Genomic DNA, 21,053 nt, shown 5'->3' with positions numbered 1-21,053 from the left:
GCACACTATATACTGTATACACTGTGCAGGGGGGCTGTGCACACTATACACTGTGCAGTGGGGGGGCTGTGCACACTATATACTGTATACACTGTGCAGTGGGGGGGGCTGTGTACACTATATACTGTATACACTGTGCAGTGGGGGGGCTGTGTACACTATATACTGTATACACTGTGCAGGGGGGGGGGGGCTGTGCACACTGTATACACTGTGCAGGGGGGCTGTGCACACTATATACTGTATACACTGTGCAGGGGGGCTGTGCACACTATATACTGTATACACTGTGCAGTGGGGGGGGTTGTGTACACTATATACACTGTGCAGTGGGGGGTTGTGTACACTATATACTGTATACACTGTGCAGTGGGGGGGGCTGTGTACACTATATACTGTATACACTGTGCAGTGGGGGGGGGCTGTTTTACACTATATACTGTATACACTGTGCAGTGGGGGGGGGGCTGTGTACACTATATACTGTATACACTGTGCAGTGGGGGGGGCTGTGTACACTATATACTGTATACACTGTGCAGTGGGGGGGCTGTGCACACTGTATACACTGTGCAGTGGGGGGGCTGTGTACACTATATACTGTATACACTGTGCAGTGGGGGGGGCTGTGTACACTGTATACACTGTGCAGGGGGGCTGTGCACACTATATACTGTATACACTGTGCAGGGGGGCTGTGCACACTATACACTGTATACACTGTGCAGTGGGGGGGGCTGTGTACACTATATACTGTATACACTGTGCAGTGGGGGGGGCTGTGTACACTATATACTGTATACACTGTGCAGTGGGGGGGCTGTGTACACTATATACTGTATACACTGTGCAGGGGGGGGGGGCTGTGCACACTGTATACACTGTGCAGGGGGGCTGTGCACACTATATACTGTATACACTGTGCAGGGGGGCTGTGCACACTGTATACACTGTGCAGGGGGGCTGTGCACACTATATACTGTATACACTGTGCAGTGGGGGGGCTGTGCACACTATATACTGTATACACTGTGCAGTGGGGGGGCTGTGTACACTATATACTGTATACACTGTGCAGTGGGGGGGCTGTGTACACTATATACTGTATACACTGTAGTGGGGGGGCTGTGCACACTATATACTGTATACACTGTGCAGGGGGGGGGCTGCGTACACTATGTATACACACATATGTACATAAACAGTCATGCTCGAAAGTGTTGGCACCCACGAAATTGTTCTAGAAAGTGGATCGGACAGAATTATTGCCACCATCAACTTAAAGGGTTAATCCCATCTCCAAGATCCTATTCTATTATGTAGTAGGTATAATAATAATAATAATAATAATAATAATTAATAATATTAGCAAATGCCTCCAATTAGAAATGTAGTATATTTCTCCTTCTATAGCCATGTCTCTTACCTCATGTGCAGGGCATTGCAGGTATCCATGGTTACAACCACGAGCAACTAACTGTCATTATGAGTGGACGTAATTATGGATACCAAAGCTGCAATGCCCTGCACATGAGGTAAGAGACATGGCTAATCAGGAGAACTATACTACATTTCTAATTGGAGGTTTTTGATTAATATTATTACACCTACTACATATTGGGATATCCAGGAGATGGGATTAACCCTTTAATATTTGGTTGCACCCTTTACCCTTTGGAATAAATAAGTGCAATCAGTCGCTTCCTATAACCGTCCACAAGCTTCTTCCTCCTCTCACCTGGAATCTTGGACTCTTCTTTATATTCTCCACCCGGTCTCTCATATTGTAGGAGTCTTCTCTTCTCCCAACAGCAATTTTAAGATTTCTCCACAGGTGTCAATGGGATTTAGATCTGGACTCATTGCTGAACTCTGCAGCACTTTGTTTAAATCCATTTATGGGGGCTTCTTCAAGTGTTCGGGGTCATTGTCCTCCTGTGATTTACCAAAAAGCTCTATCTTGGTCTCATCTGCTTTCCCAGAAGGATTTTGGTTACTCCTATACATTTTGCCTTTTTTCAGTCTCTGTGTCAGCAGTGGGGTCCTCCTGGGTCTTCTCCATAGTGTTTAATTTCATTCAGATGTGGACGAATAGTTTGCGCTGACACTGATGTCCCTGAGCTACAGGACGGCTCGAACTTCTTTGGAGCTTGATTTGGAGCTTATCCACCAACCGGACTATCCTGCGTTACAACGTTTCATCAATTTTTCTCTGCCGTCCACATCCAGGGAGATTAGCTACAGTGCCATGTGTTGTAAATGTCTTGATTTTGTTTTGCACTGTGGACAAAGGAACATCAAGATCTCTGGAGATGGACTTGTAACCTTGAGATTGTTGCAATTTCTGAGGTCCTCAGACCATTCTCTTTTTCTTTATATTCTCCATGCTTGGTGTGGCAGACACACAATGCAAAGATTAGAGTAATCTTCTCCCCTTGATTTTCGTATTGCCCACACCTGTTACTTTCTACAGGTGAGTTTGAAGGGGCACCACATGCTTGAAACCAATTTTGTCTGGACCAGTTTACCTATATATAGTGTGTGTATGTGTATATATGTGTATGTATTTGTATGTATGTATGTATATATGTGTGTGTATGTATATATATGTATGTGTGTGTGTATGTATATGTGTGTGTGTATATATATATATATATGTATATATGTATGCGTGTGTAATATATATTTATATTTTAGACTGTACTGGGAGGCTGCATACACTCTGCATCTATATGGTCATGGCTGAAGTATTTATTCCAGAAAATTATTGCAGGTACACTTCTTTATTTGTTTTGTGTATATTTGAACAAGACACCCCAAAAAAAGAGGAAGAACAAAAGAAAAACCTGGATATATTTTAACACACAGCCCTAAAAATGGGTCAGGCAAAATTGTTGGCATCCTTCCAAAATTGTGAACAACTTTTGTTTCAAGCATGTGATGCGCATTTCAGATGTGGGCAATATGAAAATCACACCTGAAACCAGATAAAAAGGGGAGAAGCTGACTCAATTTGTGTTGTGTGCCACACTAAGCATGGAGAACACAGAGGAAAAGAGCTGTCTGAGGACTTGAGAACCAAAATTGTTGAAAAAATCTAAAAAATTTCAAGATCACAAGAAGTCTATCTACAGAGATCTTGATGTTCCTTTTGTCCATGGTGCGCAACATATTCAAGAGGTTTAAAATCCAGGGTACTGTAGCTAATATTCTTGGACATGGACAGCAGAGAAGAATTGGAGAAAGGCTGCAACGCAGGATAGTCTGGATGGTGGATACGTAACCCCAATCAAGATCCAAAGGGGTATCGGTGTCAGTACAAACTATCCGCCCACATCTGAATGAACTGAAAGGCTATTGAGGAGACCTAGGAGGACCCCACTGCTAACAGAGATATAAAGCTAGACTGCAGTTTGCCAAACTGTATGGGTTACTAAAATCCTTCTGAGAAAGCATCTTGTGGATAGATGAGACCAACATGGAGCTTTTTGGTAAACCACATTGTGAGGCAAATCCCGGGATATGAAGATGAATTATGACTTCCAGTCATAATCGCTCATCACTCCCTGGCAGTGCCCCCCTCCCTTCTTGTTCTCAATGTCCAGCATCTGTGAAGGTGTTACACCTCCATGGCCATCTCCTGTGATATGGAGATGAGATGATGTGGGAACAATGGACACAGGAGGACTCCCTGCCGTGACCCTGTGGTAGGGGCTGCTATCTAATTAGCAAGCTTGGAAGTATCCAGACAGAACGACTCCAGTAAAAAATGGTTCATATCTCGCAAGCCATATTTCCGATAAATATGGCAACCATAAAAATGGTGTCTCCGCATGCGGACGATGCTGGCACACCCTTTTTATGGGAGCGGGAGCTTGGGAAATACCCCAGGCGTGATATCAGCCAATGTGGAACTAGTAGACGAGTCATGAGTCCTCTCATTCTGTAGCTAAATTCATAACTGTCACAATGAGAGCATTGGCGTCCGCCTACGACGCTCCCAGGCAAAGTTATGGCCCATATTCCATGTTGTGGATTGTCCATAACTCCAGCCAGGGGTGGAGCAGTGCTCCCTGTGAGGTCACGAAGGTAGGAGGGGACCTGGATTTGCCCAGGTTGATAACCCTACTTCGGCCATTTTCCAGCGTTCTTTCGCTGGGGGTCACGTGTAGGAAACATCTGTGGGAGTTCCTGGAAACCTGGTCTACAGCGCCCCCCTGTGGCCAGACGCACAAGGTAACTGATTGAATTGCATACCTGTTTGTAACCCATGCTTTATCTGTAACTGTACTCTGACATATGTATATTCTGTAGATTCCCTATTGTATATATTGTAGTTCTAGTGTGCTTTAGGCTGATTAAATTATATAATTAATCTTGGGCTGTTCTGTTATCTCGATCTTGAATCCCACGTCTGTGTGTTCGGCTAATAGTTACCGTGAAGCGGTTGGTGGCAGCGAGTTGTGCCAAGGATTATTGTGGGGAGGCCAGTGAGATTCGGGGAGGTTTTATATATTCCGCCCGCGGAGGTCGGGGGAATATATACCCTACTCTCACCGGGGACCCTTCAATAATCGGCATAAGTAGTATAGCGGCCTCCTTGCTTATTGTCGGGCAATTCCATAATTGGCCTGACTATAAGAGGGGCGCTAGAGAGCGCGTCACGTGCTCTGTCTGTCGGTCGGGAGGTATAAAGGAGGGGTGACCCCCACTTGTTACCCCCCGATTGTGACGTACTGGTAGCCAGCGCGGGGGATTTCTGAGTGACCCCCCCGGTGGTTCGTGACACACATCATTCTACTGTTTACCGAAAACTGAATAAGGCTGCAAAGAAAGGAACACATTACCTACAGTCAAACATGGTGGAGGTCAGAGATGTTTGGGGTTGTTTTGAGATCTTACAATTGCTGTTGGGAGAAGAGAAGAAGCCTTCAGATATGAGAGACCTGGATCAGTTTATAAAGAAGAGTCCAAAATTCCAGGTGAGAGGAAGAAGAAGCTTGTGGATGGTTATAGGAAGCGACTGATTGCGCCCCTTACAGTTTGGAATAAATAACTGCAACCAAATATTAAGGTGAGGGGGGGGAGCAACAATTTTAGTAATTGCAATAATTAATTTTCGGTGATGGGCATCCATCCACCAGATGTCGTTTGTATAATTTTACTTTCCCAGGCCCCTGAACGTTGAGGCTTTCTCCTTTCCTCAGACCTCACATGGTTTAGCGGCAAATATTCTGGTAACGTTACCAGTTGTGTTTTTGGCTGCATCGGGGGGGGTGGCACTAGGCGGCATCGGGGGGGTGGCACTAGGCGGCATCGGGGGGGTGGCACTAGGCTGCATCGGGGGGGGGCGGCACTAGGCTGCATAGGGGGGGGGCGGCACTAGGCTGCATAGGGGGGGGGGCGGCACTAGGCTGCATAGGGGGGGGGGCGGCACTAGGCGGCATTGGGGGGGGGGGGGCGGCACTAGGCGGCATCGGGGGGGGGCGGCACTAGGCGGCATCGGGGGGGGTGGCACTAGGCGGCATCGGGGGGGGGTGGCACTAGGCGGCATCGGGGGGGGTGGCACTAGGCGGCATCGGGGGGGCGGCACTAGGCGGCATCGGGGGGGGCGGCACTAGGCGGCATCGGGGGGGGCGGCACTAGGCGGCATCGGGGGGGGGCGGCACTAGGCGGCATCGGGGGGGGCGGCACTAGGCGGCATCGGGGGGGTGGCACTAGGCGGCATCGGGGGGACGGCACTAGGCTGCATCGGGGGCTGCACAGGTCGGCTGATCTCATCTCCTCTGGTTTCCTATGATTGTGACGAAGTTGGATATTTTGGTAACTATTTGATACTTTGTATTTGGGGTCGTATGTGGTTACATGCAGGTGATCTGGGAATATTAGTAACTGCTGTGTCCTGCTACTGCCCCCGTGTTGTGATAGACGGAGCGTCAGCTCTTGTGACCCTCGATCTGTGTTGTCCTTCTCAGACCTCGTGTTTTGTGCTCATTATTTGATAACTGATTTACAATGTTGTTGGTGAAGCAGCAACAAGGAAGATAATCCTCTTCTCCACCGGTGGTCATCAGCAAATTTTATCTTATATCATATCATATATTATTTTTATTTTATATTTATTTTTTTTTAAAGGGGCATTGAGACCCCCCCCCCCCCCCCTTCCCCCCCCAATGTTTCAGATTTATAGGCTGATCCTAAAGGGGTTGTCCTGGCTTCGTTCAAAAGTTTGCATACTGTCACAACTCCTCGGCTTTGCCGGTGTGAGCGGACGGTCATCTTCCAGGTTGCCTGTGATTTGTATACTTGTGGTTATGTGCCAAATAGATGTGTACGGCTTCTTTAAAAGTCTCTGTGGTGAGAAAGTGTCCCAAGTATACAAATCACCTGCTTGTACCAGGGAATCCTGACAGTGCACCAAACACACTGTCAGGATTTAGCAGACTTGTCCCAAACCCAGACAATCGCTTTAAGGCTCTTGTACACATTAATGTATTGTTGGCCGGACCTGATGGTATTGGCCAATAGTCTGTGTATGATGGTGTCAGGAGAGATAAGGATCCGCAACATCCAACTGCCGATCCTTTTTTTTTCTCTAGGGCATAAGCCGCCCCCAGAGCAGTGTGGCAGCGGCTCTTTCTGAAGGGACATAGGAGACAAAACACTGACCTCAACTTCTCCAACTGGAAATGGCTAAAGTGCGGCACCGAAGCTGGTAGTTTCCCCCCTCCCCCTACAATTTGATTCTGAATTAAAAAATGTCTTCAGTAAGTGAGGTGAGGGGGTAGGAGGGAGATGCTTCTGCAGTTTGTGCATGCAAAAAAAAAAACAAAGCTCTGCAACTTTTTCGAGTATGGAGATTATAAACCCAAATGGATAAACTGTGCATTAGGACGGCGCGCTTCTGGTTTGTGCTTCCGGCTGCAGCCTTGGTTATATTGGTAACGGGGGCTTTAGGGGTCTGCGCCCATTCTGGATATTTCTGTCGGCTGGTATTTCGGATTTCTGCCTGTGAATTCTCTGCCCTTCTGAAAGGTCACCCTATAAGTGCACGTCGCTGCATTCCTGCGCCGTCTGATGATGACCACGCCGTAGATTAACTCGTTCCCTGGCTACAAAAATTCTAACAATTGCGGCTTATGATGAAAGCAAATTCCTCCTCGTATCAGGGACTGTGCGGCCGGAGAAGCCGCCGATCGGGGGGCTCCCAGAAATCCGGACCTGTCAGCAATGCAGTGTGAGTCTGGGGTCAGCCAGCTGATAGGAAGCTTCCAAGATGTCGCTGCTGATGGGGTGGTCCTGGACTTGTCTGGCTCAGCCGTGGCCCCCAAACTTTAATGGCTAATCCTGAGGATGGACCCCTTTAAATTAAATTTGCACTATTGGATAAGTTATAAATGCTAATGGATTAATTGACAAACAATGCGTCTGCACCCTTGTTCTCCACATCGGAGAGCTGGGGGGGGCTCTGAATTGGAGAGCTAGTGGGGGGGGCCTCTGAATTGGAGAGCTAGTGGGGGGGGCCTCTGAATTGGAGAGCTAGTGGGGGGGGGCCTCTGAATCGGAGAGCTAGCAGGGGGGCCTCTGACTCAGAGCTAGCAGGGGGGCTTCTGAATTGGAGAGCTAGCGGGGGGGGCCTCTGAATTGGAGAGCTAGCGGGGGGGGCCTCTGAATTGGAGAGCTAGCGGGGGGGGCCTCTGAATCGGAGAGCTGGCGTGGGGTGTCTCTGAATCGGAGAACTAGCGGGGGGCTTCTGAATTGGAGAACTAGTGGTGGGGGCATCCGACTTGGAGAGCTAGCGGGGGATCTCCGACTTGGAGAGCTAGCGGGGGGGGGGGGGGGGCCTCTGAATCGGAGAACTAGCGGGGGGGCCTCTGAATCGGAGAACTAGCGGGGGGGCCTCTGAATGGGAGAGCTAGCGGGGGGTGTCTCTGAATCGGAGAGCTAGTGGGGGCCTCTGACTCAGAGCTAGCGGGGGGCTTCTGAATTGGAGAGCTAGCGGGGGGGCTTCTGAATTGGAGAGCTAGCGTGGGGGGGCTTCTGAATTGGAGAGCTAGCGGGGGGGGCTTCTGAATTGGAGAGCTAGCGGGAGGGCCTCTGAATTGGAAAGCTAGTGGGGGTCTCCATCGTTAGATATCTGCTAACCTAACCTGTCGTGGACCCTACCTGGAGATGCCAGCTCCCATTGTGTTGCCCATTGGTGAGGACAGGCTGGGAATTGTAGTTTCCCGACAGCTGGTGAGCCGCAGGTTTGGGGGTCCCTGGTTTAGACTCTGAGAAGTAGGGAGCAATGAGAGATGAATATAGTAGGATCTTGCAGCTCTGGAATATTTTGGGGGTCCGCTGTGCGGAGCGGCCCCTCTGGTAATCCGGATGCTGTCCCCCAGCCGTTCTCTGTGCACTTCAGCTATAGACATGTCTGCCCTAGATTCTCCAGCAGCTGGAGGTTGAAAGCCCTCTCCCTTCCAGAAATACATGGCTTGTGGTCTAACGAGGGGGAAGAGCGGCCCAGACGGAGGAATGTGGAGCCCGTGCCCGGTTTCCAGAAGCAACTCAATCTCGTGCCGGATTCTGTGTCCTGGGGAAGAGCTGCGGAGCGTCCACATCATCCGGGCGCTGCTGGTAGTGGGTGGACGATGTCTCGGGTTGTGTCGCCTGGATATCCGTCTTGGCCGACACCGGACAACCTGGATGTATCCAAAGCGTAATTTGAAGTGAGACAATCTGATCACTTTTTTCCAAAATGACCTGCTGGCAATCAACTGATCACAGGGACTCTTGCTTCTAATGTCCAAATGACAGGTTTAGCCTTTCTTGTGCAGAAAGTGGGGAAGGTGTGCTGTGCTACCTCACGATACAACTCTCGTAATAGAGGCTGACAAGTCTTACGGGTCTGGCGGTGCAGCTTGGGGAAAAATGGTATGCAAATGAGCTCTACTCCAGAAGGGAGAAATTTGTCTCTGGTGTCCCCCTGTTGGAGGAAACATCTCTATCACCTAATGCGTGATCCTTGAACACAGCAGTGACTGACTTTCCTGGCGCCTCTGGTATATATGAGAGTAACCGTTATCTTGAGCTACACATGACATATTCTGACTAAATTGTGATATCAGACACCGCAGGTAATCTAAATTATGCAGTGGCATGTACGGAGAATCTTTGCGTCGTTAATGAAATTCTAAATTTGTGAGTAGTAATATAGTGAATGTTCATAATTAATAAAGTGCATCACTGGGACTGCTGTATACACATCACACCAAAGATGCCAAGACTGCTGTATACACATCACACCAAAGATGCCAAGACTGCTGTATACACATCATGCAGGAGGCGCCAGGACTGCGGTAGACCCCTCACAGGGGAGCCCCTAAGATTCTGATGTATACACATCACACAGGATACGCCGAAACAGCTGTATATATATTATACACATCGCATGGGAGACGCCATGAGTGCTGTATACACGTCGCATGGGAGACGCCCAGACGTCTGTATACACGTTGCATGGGAGGTGCCAAGACTGCTGTATACATATCACACAGGAGCCACTGAGTCTGCCGTATACACATAGCATGGGAGGCGTTGAGACTGCCATATGCAGATCACAAAGGAGGCGCCGATACGGCTGTATACACATCACACAGGAGGCACAGAGACTGCCGTATATATATCAAGTGAGGTGTTGAGACTGTCATTTGCACGTCACACAGGAGATGCTGAGACTGCTGTGTACGCGTCACACGGGATATGCAGAGACTTTTGTATACACATCATACACAGGCGCTGCTAGACTGTCATAAACATTACATGGGAGACACACTGCTGTATACACATCACACAGGAGGCGAACACTGCTGTATACACATCACACAGAAGGCGAAGACTGCTGTATACACATCACACAGGAGGCGAAGACTGTTGTATACACATTGCATAGGAGATGCCGAGACTGCAGTGTATGTCACATTGGGAGATGGTGAGACTGCAGTATATACATGACATGGGAGATGGCGAGACTGCTGTATGCGCATCACACAGAAGATGCAGAGACTGCTGTATGTGCGTCACACGGAAGGAGACGCCAAGACTGCTGTATACACATCACAAACAGGCGCTGAGAGACTGTTGTATACACATCACACGGGAGATGCCAAGACTGCTGTATACATGTCACACGGGAGGAGATGCAAAGACTGCGGTATACACATCACAAACAGGTATACACAGGAGGTGCCGAGACTGCTCTATACACCTCACATGGCAAATCTTAAGACTGCTTTATCCGCATCACACAGAAGATGCTGAGACTGCCCTTTACACATCATACGCGAGACACAGAGACTGCTGTATACACATCACACAGGAGGTGCTGAGTCTGCTGTATACACATCCCGCAGGAGGTGCCGAGACTGCCCTATACACATCACACGGGAGATAGACTGCTGTATACACATCACATAGATGTCATGCTGGAAGGAATCGTGGCCAATGACAAATTTGTTTGGGTTCCAAAGTGCTCGGAGTCTGGGGACTCATCATGTCTAAATCCTTTTGTATATCTTGGAGCTGGAGCTTCTCGAGAAGCTGAAACCCCTCACTGGTATAAATGTAAATCCTCTGTATTCCAGCGCTGCAGATGAGTTTACATTGGCATGGAGCGCGACTCCTTATTTAACCTTCCACATCTAAAAAAAGACAAGAAACCAGGTAGAAACTTTGCTGCGAATCATGTTACCGGAGCACGAGGGAGGAGAGCGTGCGGCCTAGATCATCAGCATTGCACATGCCTGGAGTAAATCGCTGCTCGGATGCCCTCCACGGGATGTATCTAAGTATTGGTGACGGGGGGGATCAGGAGTGTAGACGTAGCGCCACAGCTGGATTGTCTGAACTCGGCCTTAGGCTCTGTGCATCGGGCGATTAATGTCCTGTATAAATCCGACTGGATCACTTCTCGCTTCATCATTTTCTGGAGAATATTTTTATCATTGACATTCCATTGAAATGATAAATTCTTTCTTCCTGCAGCCACCACTAGAGGGAGCTCACTGCGTGCCGTCTATGCATTGCACTCAATATTAAAGCTATGTGCAGAGTAGCTCCCTCTAGTGGTGGCAGACAGCATTGTTAATTCAGTGCTGGAGATTTGGAAGTTCTGTTGTTGGGTAAACCAGTATAAACAAAAATTAAGGGGGTGGGGTGTTCCCAGAATCCAAAGTGATAGGATAGGGGATAACTTACTGATCACTGTGGACCCTAGTGATACTTCGGTACTCTGGATCCGAAGACTTAACTGGTGTAGAGATGCTTATGCTCGACCTCCACTCTATTCATTGTCTATGGGACTGCTGGAGGTTGAGCATGAGCATCTCTGCTCTATTCAAGACAACCATGGGATGGGGGATAACGTATTGATCATTGGGGACTCTAGTGATACTTGGATTGGTAGTCTAGATCAGAAGACTTGACTTGACTGGTGTGAAGATGCTCATGCTCGACCTCCACTTGATTCATTGTCTATGGGATTGCTGGAAGTCAAGCATGAGCATCTCTGCTCTATTCAAGACAGCCATGGCAGACGGGATAACTTACTGATCACTGTGGACCCTAGTGATACTTCGGTACTCTGGATCCGAAGACTTAAATAATGTGGAGATGCTCGTGCTCGACCTCCACTCAATTCATTGTCTATGGAACTGCTGGAAGTCGAGCATGAGCTTATCCATTCTGTTCAAGACAGCCATAGGATGGGGGATAACTTACTGATGACTGGGGACCCTAGTGATACTTGAATTGGTACTCTGGATCCGAAACTCTTGAATGGTGTGGAGATGCTCATCCTCGACCTCATTGTCTATGGGATTGTTACAGGTCGAGCATGAGCATCTCCTCTAGTCAAGACAGCCATGGCAATGGCAGAGGGGATAACTTACTGATCACTGTGGACCCTAATGATACTTGGGTACTCTGGAACCAAAGAATTGACCTGTATGGTGTGGAGATGCTCATGCTTGACCTCCACTCTATTCATTGTCTATGGGACTGCTTGAGGTCGAGCATGAGCATCTCGGCTCTATTCAAGACAGCCATAGGATGGGGAATAACTTACTGATCATTGGAGGCCCTAGTGATAGTTGGATTGGTACTCTGGATCCGAAGACTTGAATGGTGTGGAGATGCTCATGCTCAACCAGCATTGTCTATGGGACTGCTGGAGGTCGAGCATGAGCATCTCCGCTCTATTGAAGACAGTTGTCGGGATCGATGGTGGCACCCTGATCAGTAAGTTTAGCTTTTGTCTTGTTGATAGAGTATAAGGTTTACATTTTGGGATTTGGGTGAATAATAGACGGGATGTATAATCCGGAGGAGGGGAGGATATCGGGTCCATCCATCCCGGCCGGTGTCACGAGCATCAGATGGGTTATAAATATCCTCTTCTCGCTGAAAGCCGTGGATATTTGCAGCGTCTGGTCTATTAATTATCCAAGGAGGAAGGAAACCCGTAATTATGTTCCCAGATTCTTCACATTTGGTTTCCTTGAGAACGGCTCCCTGGTGGTGCACGCGCCCCTGCAGGGCTGGATGTGCCGGGGACGCAGAACTTGGCGGATTTGTATAATGTGAGTTTTCTATTGCATGCTGGGAGTTGTAGTTTTTTTGCAGCTGAAGGTCTGCAATTTGGGACCTTGTGTCCTCTTCGGGCATGGATGCGTTACTCTCCTAACGTTTGTGTTGTGCCTCCTCCGGCACGCAGGCGCCTCTCCTCCGGCACGCAGCCGCCTCCTCTCCTCCGGCACGCAGCCGCCTCCTCTCCTTCGGCACGCAGCCGCCTCCTCTCCTCCGTCTCACAGGCGCCTCCTCTCCTCCGGCACGCAGGCGCCTCCTCTCCTCCGGCACGCAGGCGCCTCCTCTCCTCCGGCACGCAGGCGGCTCCTCTCCTCCGGCACGCAGGCGGCTCCTCTCCTCCGGCACGCAGGCGGCTCTTCTCCTCCGGCACGCAGGCGGCTCTTCTCCTCCGGCACGCAGGCGGCTCCTCTCCTCCGGCACGCAGGCGGCTCCTCTCCTCCGGCACGCAGGCGTCTCCTCTCCTCCGGCACGCAGGCGTCTCCTCTCTTCCGGCACGCAGCCGCCTCTCTTCCGGCACGCAGCCGCCTCTCTTCCGGCACGCAGGCGCCGCCTCTCTTCCGGCACGCAGGCGCCTCCTCTCGTCCGGCACGCAGGCGCCTCCTCTCGTCCGGCACGCAGGCGCCTCCTCTCTTCCGGCACGCAGCCGCCGTTCTTTCACGCTACTCCCAGTTCGCTCGCCCCGGTGATTTATCCTTTCTGACATTCCAAAAGGGAAATATTAAATTCTCGCTTCCTTCATTGGGGGGAACCTTAATTCTTTGTGATGGAGACTCCTTGGGTAGGTCTCCCTTATACCGAGGGCAAAGGTAGATGAATTCTGTTGCATGCATGGAAAGGTGACATCTGTGCACACGGATAAATGTTGCACATAATTTCAGACATTTGACCACTTATAGGTTTTGGGGGACGGTGACAGATCTTTGCAAACACTAATTTGCCCCCTTTTTTTTGCCACCCTAGGTCCTGGCTCTCCTTGCCTTCATCTGCATTGAGACGATCATGGAGTGCTCGCCGTGTGAGGGATTGTATTTCTTCGAGTTCGTCAGCTGCAGCGCCTTCGTGGTGACCGGCGTGCTGCTGCTCATGTTCAGCTTGTCTCTGCACGATCGAGTCCCTCACATCAACTGGATCCTGACGGTGAGTCCTAGGGAAATCCTTCTTCTGTCCGAGTGTGTTGTCTGGAGACCCTGGATGGTCCAGGCCTCCGATAGTCTCAGGAAGCCACTCGCATAGCACCCACCATATTACGGCCAACACTGTTCATCAATGGTCTTGGAATGGGTGGGGGTCCGACTGATGGAACCAACTCCGAGCCTTGGGTAAGTGATAACCTCAAATGTTGGGAATGGCCCTTATAGCCTAGCCAAGGATCAGTTGGGGTCTGAATGTTGAGACCCCCACAATCCCAATGATGAGGCCCTAAAACGCCCCTTTGATCTGTAGCACAGATGGATATAGCTGAGCAAAAAAGATAGAGCGGATCAGGAAGTGGGACCCCCACTACTCCATGAACCATCACATTTTCAGCAAGTCGGACCCCCAATACTCAATGAACCATCACATTTTCAGCAAGTGGGACCCCCACTACTCCATGGACCATCATATCAGCAAGTGGGACCCCCACTATTACATTTTCAGCAAGTTGAACCCCGACTACTCCATGAAGTGTCCCATTTTCAGCAAGTGGGACCCCCACTACTCCATGAACCATCACATTTTCAGCAAGTCGGACCCCCAATACTCCATGAACCATCACATTTTCAGCAAGTGGGACCCCCAATACTCCATGAACCATCACATTTTCAGCAAGTCGGACCCCCACTACTCCATGAACCATCACATTTTCAGCAAGTCGGACCCTTAATACTCCATGAACCATCACATTTTCAGCAAGTGGGACCCCCAATACTCAATGAACCATCACATTTTCAGCAAGTGGGACCCCCACTACTCCATGAACCATCACATTTTCAGCAAGTGGGACCCCCACTACTCCATGAACCATCACATTTTCAGCAAGTGGGACCCCCAATACTCCATGAACCATCACATTTTCAGCAAGTTGGACCCCCACTACTCCATGAACCATCACATTTTCAGCAAGTGGGACCCTCACTATTACATTTTCAGCAAGTCGTACCCCCACTACTCCATGAAGTATCTCATTTTCAGCAAGTCGGACCCCCACTATTACATTTTCAGCAAGTCGGACCCCCACTACTCCATAAACATTTCCTCTAGGAATAACCCCTTAATGGCTGTAACAGTTTTTGAGAAGGTGGTGGAGGGGAATGATTACTTTTTCACATCTTCCATGTGCTCCATCCATATATAGGGCGCTAGATCCTATCTTATTGGGGTGGGTAATGTTTTTGGAGGGCAGGGTTTTAGAATTTTTAGGATACGGACCCCAAGAGCGGATGTCCATGTATCGGCCATACACAGGCCATCATCTAATAGGTTGCAGGGTCTTAAGTGCCCTCAAAAGACCCCGGACATAGACATAATGGGTAGACATTGTATCCTGCGGCCCAGATGTTGAGCAGTACACAGAGTTCGGGGCCGGCCGTCGCGGGAAATCTGCTGACTGCCTTTGATTCCCAGTCGGTGCCTGTGATGTGGGCTGCATTTGCACGCTGCTCTGAGGCATCTGTGGAAGGACATGACGTCTCGGGGTGTGGGGGAGCCCTCTGTACACACTCGGACCCCCGTCCCTGCCCCCATCTCCCTGGTGCCATGTTACGTGAATGAGATACCCCGTGTCATTGCATTCGGCTGCGCTCTCCTTGTAGAGCGGCGCTCGGTGCCGGGCCCTGTGGGATTTGTTGTCCCGGCCTGTTAATGAATATAATGGAAGGCATGTGTCGGCTTCCTGTTGGGGCCTCTCCTCGTAGATAACTTAACCCAGGAGCTCGCAGCGAGTGCTGGCAGCAGGCGGAGGGCGTTTAATGGCGTGTGAAAGGGATTTGCTTGTGCAATAGGTCTTCTCAGCCGCCCTACTACTGCCATGTAGCCCTATAGAAAGCTATGGAGCCTGTGGACCTTCATAGGGGAGAAGCCGATGCCCGGACATAATCAACAAGTACAATTATGTCTTGCTAAATCCATCTGGGCCAGATAGGGTTAATCCCGTCAGCACAAGCTTCTGGGTAACGAGGGTCCGTTTATTTCCAGAAGAGGTGGAAATAAAGGTCCATTCATACCTGAACTGTCCAAACTTGGGACAAAAGAAATCTCTGCATCGTGCCAAAGGGGTCCGAGCTCTCCATAGACCCATCGTGTTTGTACCACACAGACCAAAATATAGTCCATTCACACCTGAAATCTCTGCATAGTGTCAAAGGGGTCCGAGCTCTCCATAAAGTCATCATGTTTGTACCACACAGACCAAAATATAGTCCATTCACACCTGAAATCTCTGCATCGTGCCAAAGGGGTCCAAGCTCTCCATAGAGCGATCATGTTTGTACCACACAGACCAAAATATAGTCCATTCACACCTGAAATCTCTGCATAGTGCCAAAGGGGTCCGAGCTCTCCATAGACCCATCGTGTTTGTACCACCCAGACCAAAATATAGTCCATTCACACCTGAAATCTCTGCATAGTGCCAAAGGGGTCTGAGCTCTCCATAGAGCCATCATGTTTGTACCATGCAGACCAAAATATAGTCCATTTACACCTGAAATCTCTGCATAGTACCAAAAGGGTCCGAGCTCTCCATAAAGTCATCATGTTTGTACCACACAGACCAAAATATACTCCATTCTTACCTGAATTTTCCAAACTTGGGAAGAAATCTCTACATAGTGCCAAAGGGTTCCAAACTTTCCATACAACCATCATGTTTGTACCATACAGACCAAAATATAGTCCATTCACACCTGAAATCTCTGCATCGTGCCAAAGGGGTCCAAGCTCTCCATAGAGCCATCATGTTTGTGCCACACAGAACAAAATATAGTCCATTCATACCTAAACTGTCCAAACTTGGGAAGAAATCTCTGCATAGTGCCAAAGGGGTCTGAGCTCTGCATAGACCCATCGTGTTTGTACCACACCGACCAAAATAATAATCCATTCACACCTGAAATCTCTGCATAGTGCCAAAGGGGTCGGAGCTCTCCCTTAAGCTATCATGTTTGTACCACGCAGATCAGGTATGAATGGACTTTGTTTTGGTCTGTGTGGTACAAACATGATGGCTTAAGGGAGAGCTCAGACCCCTTTGGCACTATGCAGAGATTTCAGGTGTGAAGGACTATTATTTTGGTCTGCATGGTACAAACATGATGGCTCTATGGAGAGCTCGGACTCCTTTGGCACTATGCAGAGATTTCATTCTTCCCAAGTTTGGACAGTTCAGGTATGAATGGACTTTATTTTGAACTATCCAAACTTGGGAAGAATTAAATCTCTGCATAGTGTGAAAGGGGTCTTCGTTCTCCATAGACCCAATGCCTTAATAAAATGGGGCTGAATTCAATATTAGTCTCTCACTCAATCACACAGAAATAATCTAATCTTTGATATTGCTGCTTTTTTCCAAAAAAAGGCGCATTAGAGCTTTCCTGCCCCTTTGGCACTGCTCAGAGCTTTCACTGTGGCTCTGTAAAATAACAAAAAAAAATGTAGCCGAATGATACCAAAGGAGAGTAGATTCCTCTTCCCCCTTACACATGCACTTTATTTATTTATATTTTTTTTTTTGCCAAAAAAGAAAACTCTGCATAGTGCCAAAGGGGTCCAAGCTTTCCGTAGACCCATTGTCTTTATAACATGGGGCTTAATTCAAGATTAGTCTCTCACTCGATCACACGGAAAGAATCTAATCTTTGATATTATTGCTTTTTCTGAGACAAGGCGCATTAGAGCTTTCCGGCCCCTTTGGCACTGCGCAGAGATTTCACTGTGGATCTGTAAAATAATTTATATAATACACACCTTTACTAGTTATATAAGATGCAATATATTTTATCTATTGATTCCTAATTGTTTAATAAAAAAGATCTGATTTAAAAAAAAATAATTATATAAAAAAAAATAAAATGCAGCGAAATGATACAAAAGGAGAATAGATTCCCCTTCTCCTTACACATGCATTTTATATATTTGCTAAAAAAAAATCAATCTCTGAGCAGTGCCAAAGGGGTCTGAGGAGGAATCCAAAGTCAAAATTGTGTTTAAGCATATTGATAAAGGCAGTATGTATGATCAAAAGGGGTGAGGGGCTCTGATCCCTTTGGCACGGCGCAGAGATTTCACCCAGGCTGGAATGAGACATGCAATAGGTCATTGTAAGCAAATCTCTGTGCAGTGCCAAAGGGTCTGAAGGAGAATCCAAGGTAAAAATTGCATTTGATCATATTGATAGCGGCAGGATGAATGATCAAAGGGGGTGGCGAGCTCCTATCCCTTTGGTACAGCGCAGAGACTTCAGCCAGGCTGGAATGAAACATGCAATAGGTCGTTGTAAGCAAATTTCTGTGCAGTGCCAAAAGGGTCTGAGGAGGAATCAAAGGTCAGAATTGTATTTAATCATATTGATAGCAGGAAGATGAATGATCCAAGGAGGTGGGGGGGCTCTGATCCCTTTGGCATGGCGTGGAAATTTCAGGCAGGCTGGAATGAAACCTGCAGTACCGTAGGTTGTTGTGAGCAAATCTCTGTGCAGTGCCAAAGGGGTCTGTATAGAATCCTATTGATTCTGAAAGGAGGCAGAATCGAAGGTCAAAATTGCATTTGATCATATTGATAGAGGTGGGATGAATGATCAAAGGGGGTGGTGGGCTCCTATACCTTTGGTACGGCGCAGAGATTTCACCCAGGCTGGAATGAAACATGCCAAAGGGGTCTGAGGAGGAATCCAAGGTCCAAATTGCATTTGATCATATTGATAGAGGCGGGATGAATGATCAAAGGGGGTGGTGGGCTCCTATCCCTTTGGTACGGCGCAGAGATTTCACCCAGGCTGGAATGAAACATGCCAAAGGGGTCTGAGGAGGAATCCAAGGTCCAAATTGTATTTGATCATATTGATAGCAGGAAGATGAATGATCAAAGGAGGTGGAGGGGTCGCTCTGATCCCTTTTGGCATGATATGGAGATGTCAGCCAGACTGGGATGAAACCTGCAGTAGGTTGGTGTGAGCAAATCTCTGTGCCGTGTCAAAGGGGTCTGTATAGAGCCCTATTGTTTCTGAAATGAGGCCAAAATTGCATTTGATCATATTGATAGAGGCAGGATGAATGATCAAAGGGGGGTGGGGGGCTCCTATCCCTTTTGGTACGGCGCAGAGATTTCACCCAGGCTGGAATGCAACATGCCAAAGGGGTCTGAGAAGGTCAAAATTGTGTTTGAGCATATTGCTAAAGGCAGGAGGTATAATCAAAGGTGGTGAGGGTCTCTGATCCCTTTGGCACGGCGCAGAGATTTCAGCCAGGCTGGAATGAAACATGCAATAGGTCGTTGTAAGCAAATCTCTGTGCAGTGCCAAAGGGATTCGAGGAGGAATCAAAGGTCGAAATTGTATTTGATCATATTGATAGCAGGAAAATAAATAAAGGAGGTGGGGGGCTGAGGGGGTTTCTGATCCCTTTGGCATGGTGTGGAGATTTCAGCCAGGCTGGAATGAAACATGCAGTAGGTTGTTCTGTGCAGTGCCAAAGGGGTCTAGGATTTGTAATATAGCCCCATCCTAAACACCGGGCGTCGTGTAGTCCACCAATATCAAGATCTTGGGGCACATTTGGCATTTTTTATGCCCGCCCATGTCCTGGCGCTGCATCTCCAGTTATTTTCCTGATTTTCAGCATTTTTTATTGTCACGAGGTTTTGACCACTGTAAGTAGAGATGTGCCCCCCCGCCCCCGGTGCTGCCACGTCTGCCCACGTGTTTCTGCTGCTTCCCTCCTCGTCCTCATTGTGTCTGGTGTTTTTTGTTTTTCAGGATCTGGTGAACACTGGGCTGAGCGCTCTGTTTTTCTTCATTGCCTCTGTAATTTTGGCATCGCTGAACCACAAATCTGGGGCGGAAATTTCTGCAGCGGTAAGAAAATCGCTTTCTGAAGTTTATTTATTTTTTTTTATTTTTCCATTAAAAAGACAAAAAGGAATGTGAGTTAACCCCTCGTGATCTAAATTACCATTTTGTTGTTTTTTTTTCTCAACTTTTTTGGCAAACTATTGACATCCAGGCACACAGTGTCTGCTCCGGTTAATTGTGACACTTCTTTACGTAAGAAAAAAACAAAATAAAAAAAACAAAACCAAAATCGCTAAGAAAATGCAATCTAAGAAAACATATGACAAATTCATCAGCAACAGGCGAACTGTGGGGTAAAAGCGTAATAGGAGCCGTCACTGATGACTTTGGAATGTGAATAGTTAACTCCGTTCTGGAAGTATTCTGTTACTTGGCATATCCAGCAGAACAGATGTGCGGCTTATGGTGGTCTCTAGCGCCGCCTAGTGGCTGCCTGAGTAAGGATTCCGCAGACGTAGCTGAGCTGAATTGGTCATTTGATTTTTGTTTTAAAGGGGTTTGCCCAGGAGTTCAAAAGTTTTCAGGATTCCCTATCTGTATGTTTTTGGTTTCTGGGAGGAAACCCACCCAAGCAAACCCCTTGCAGATGTCGTCCTTAGTGGGATTTGAACCCAGGGCCCCTGCACTGCAAAGAAACAGTGCTAACAACCGAGCCATCATGCTGCCCTAAATATAGTACAGTGTTAACCCCTGAGTCACTGTGCAGCCCTGTATACAGTCATAACCACTGAGCTACTGTGCTGCCTTATATATAGTACTATGCTAACCACTGAGCCACCGTGCTACCTTTTATATATAATACTGATAACCACTGAGCCACCGTGCTGCCCTATATATTGTAGTGATAACCACTGAGCCACCGTGTTGTCCTATATATAGTACAATGTTAACCACCAAGCCACCGTGCTGCTATATATATATATATATTGCTACGCTAACCACCGAGCTACCATGCTACCTTTTATACATGTTATAACCACTGAGCTGCCTTATATAGTACCATGCTAACCACTGAGCTGCTTTATATATAGTACTATGCTAACCACCGAGCTACGTTTATATATAATAACCACTGAGCCACCATGCTGCCCTATATATAGTGCAGTGCTAACCACTGAGCCACCGTGCTGCTATCCTATATATAGTACAATGCTAACCACCAAGCCACCATGCTGCCATATATATGTACTACGCTAACCACCGAGCTACCATGCTACCTTTTATATATAATAGTGATAACCACTGAGCCACCATGCTGCCCTATATAGAGTACAGTGCTAACCACTGAGCCAACGGGCTGCTACCCTATATATAGTATACTACTAAACATTCAGCCACAGTGTTGCATTATATGTAGTACAGTGCTAACCACTGAGCC

The 21,053-nt window shown here is 48.1% G+C and overlaps 1 protein-coding gene across 1 annotated transcript in view; it reads left to right on the top strand.

The window, feature by feature from the left end:
• Positions 1–21,053, top strand: part of CMTM4 (CKLF like MARVEL transmembrane domain containing 4) — a 30,446-nt gene that overhangs the window by 6,207 nt on the left and 3,186 nt on the right. The window contains exons 2-3 of the mRNA XM_075326973.1: positions 13,591–13,767; positions 19,580–19,678. Of these exons, the coding sequence (XP_075183088.1) occupies positions 13,591–13,767; positions 19,580–19,678 (276 nt within the window). The remainder of the gene's footprint in view (positions 1–13,590; positions 13,768–19,579; positions 19,679–21,053) is intronic.

This window comes from Anomaloglossus baeobatrachus, chromosome 10, assembly GCF_048569485.1.
Source record: "Anomaloglossus baeobatrachus isolate aAnoBae1 chromosome 10, aAnoBae1.hap1, whole genome shotgun sequence".
NCBI classification, from domain to species: Eukaryota; Metazoa; Chordata; class Amphibia; order Anura; family Aromobatidae; genus Anomaloglossus; species Anomaloglossus baeobatrachus.
The sequence above is the reverse complement of the archived record's forward strand: the minus strand, read 5'-3'. Positions and strand labels throughout refer to the sequence as shown.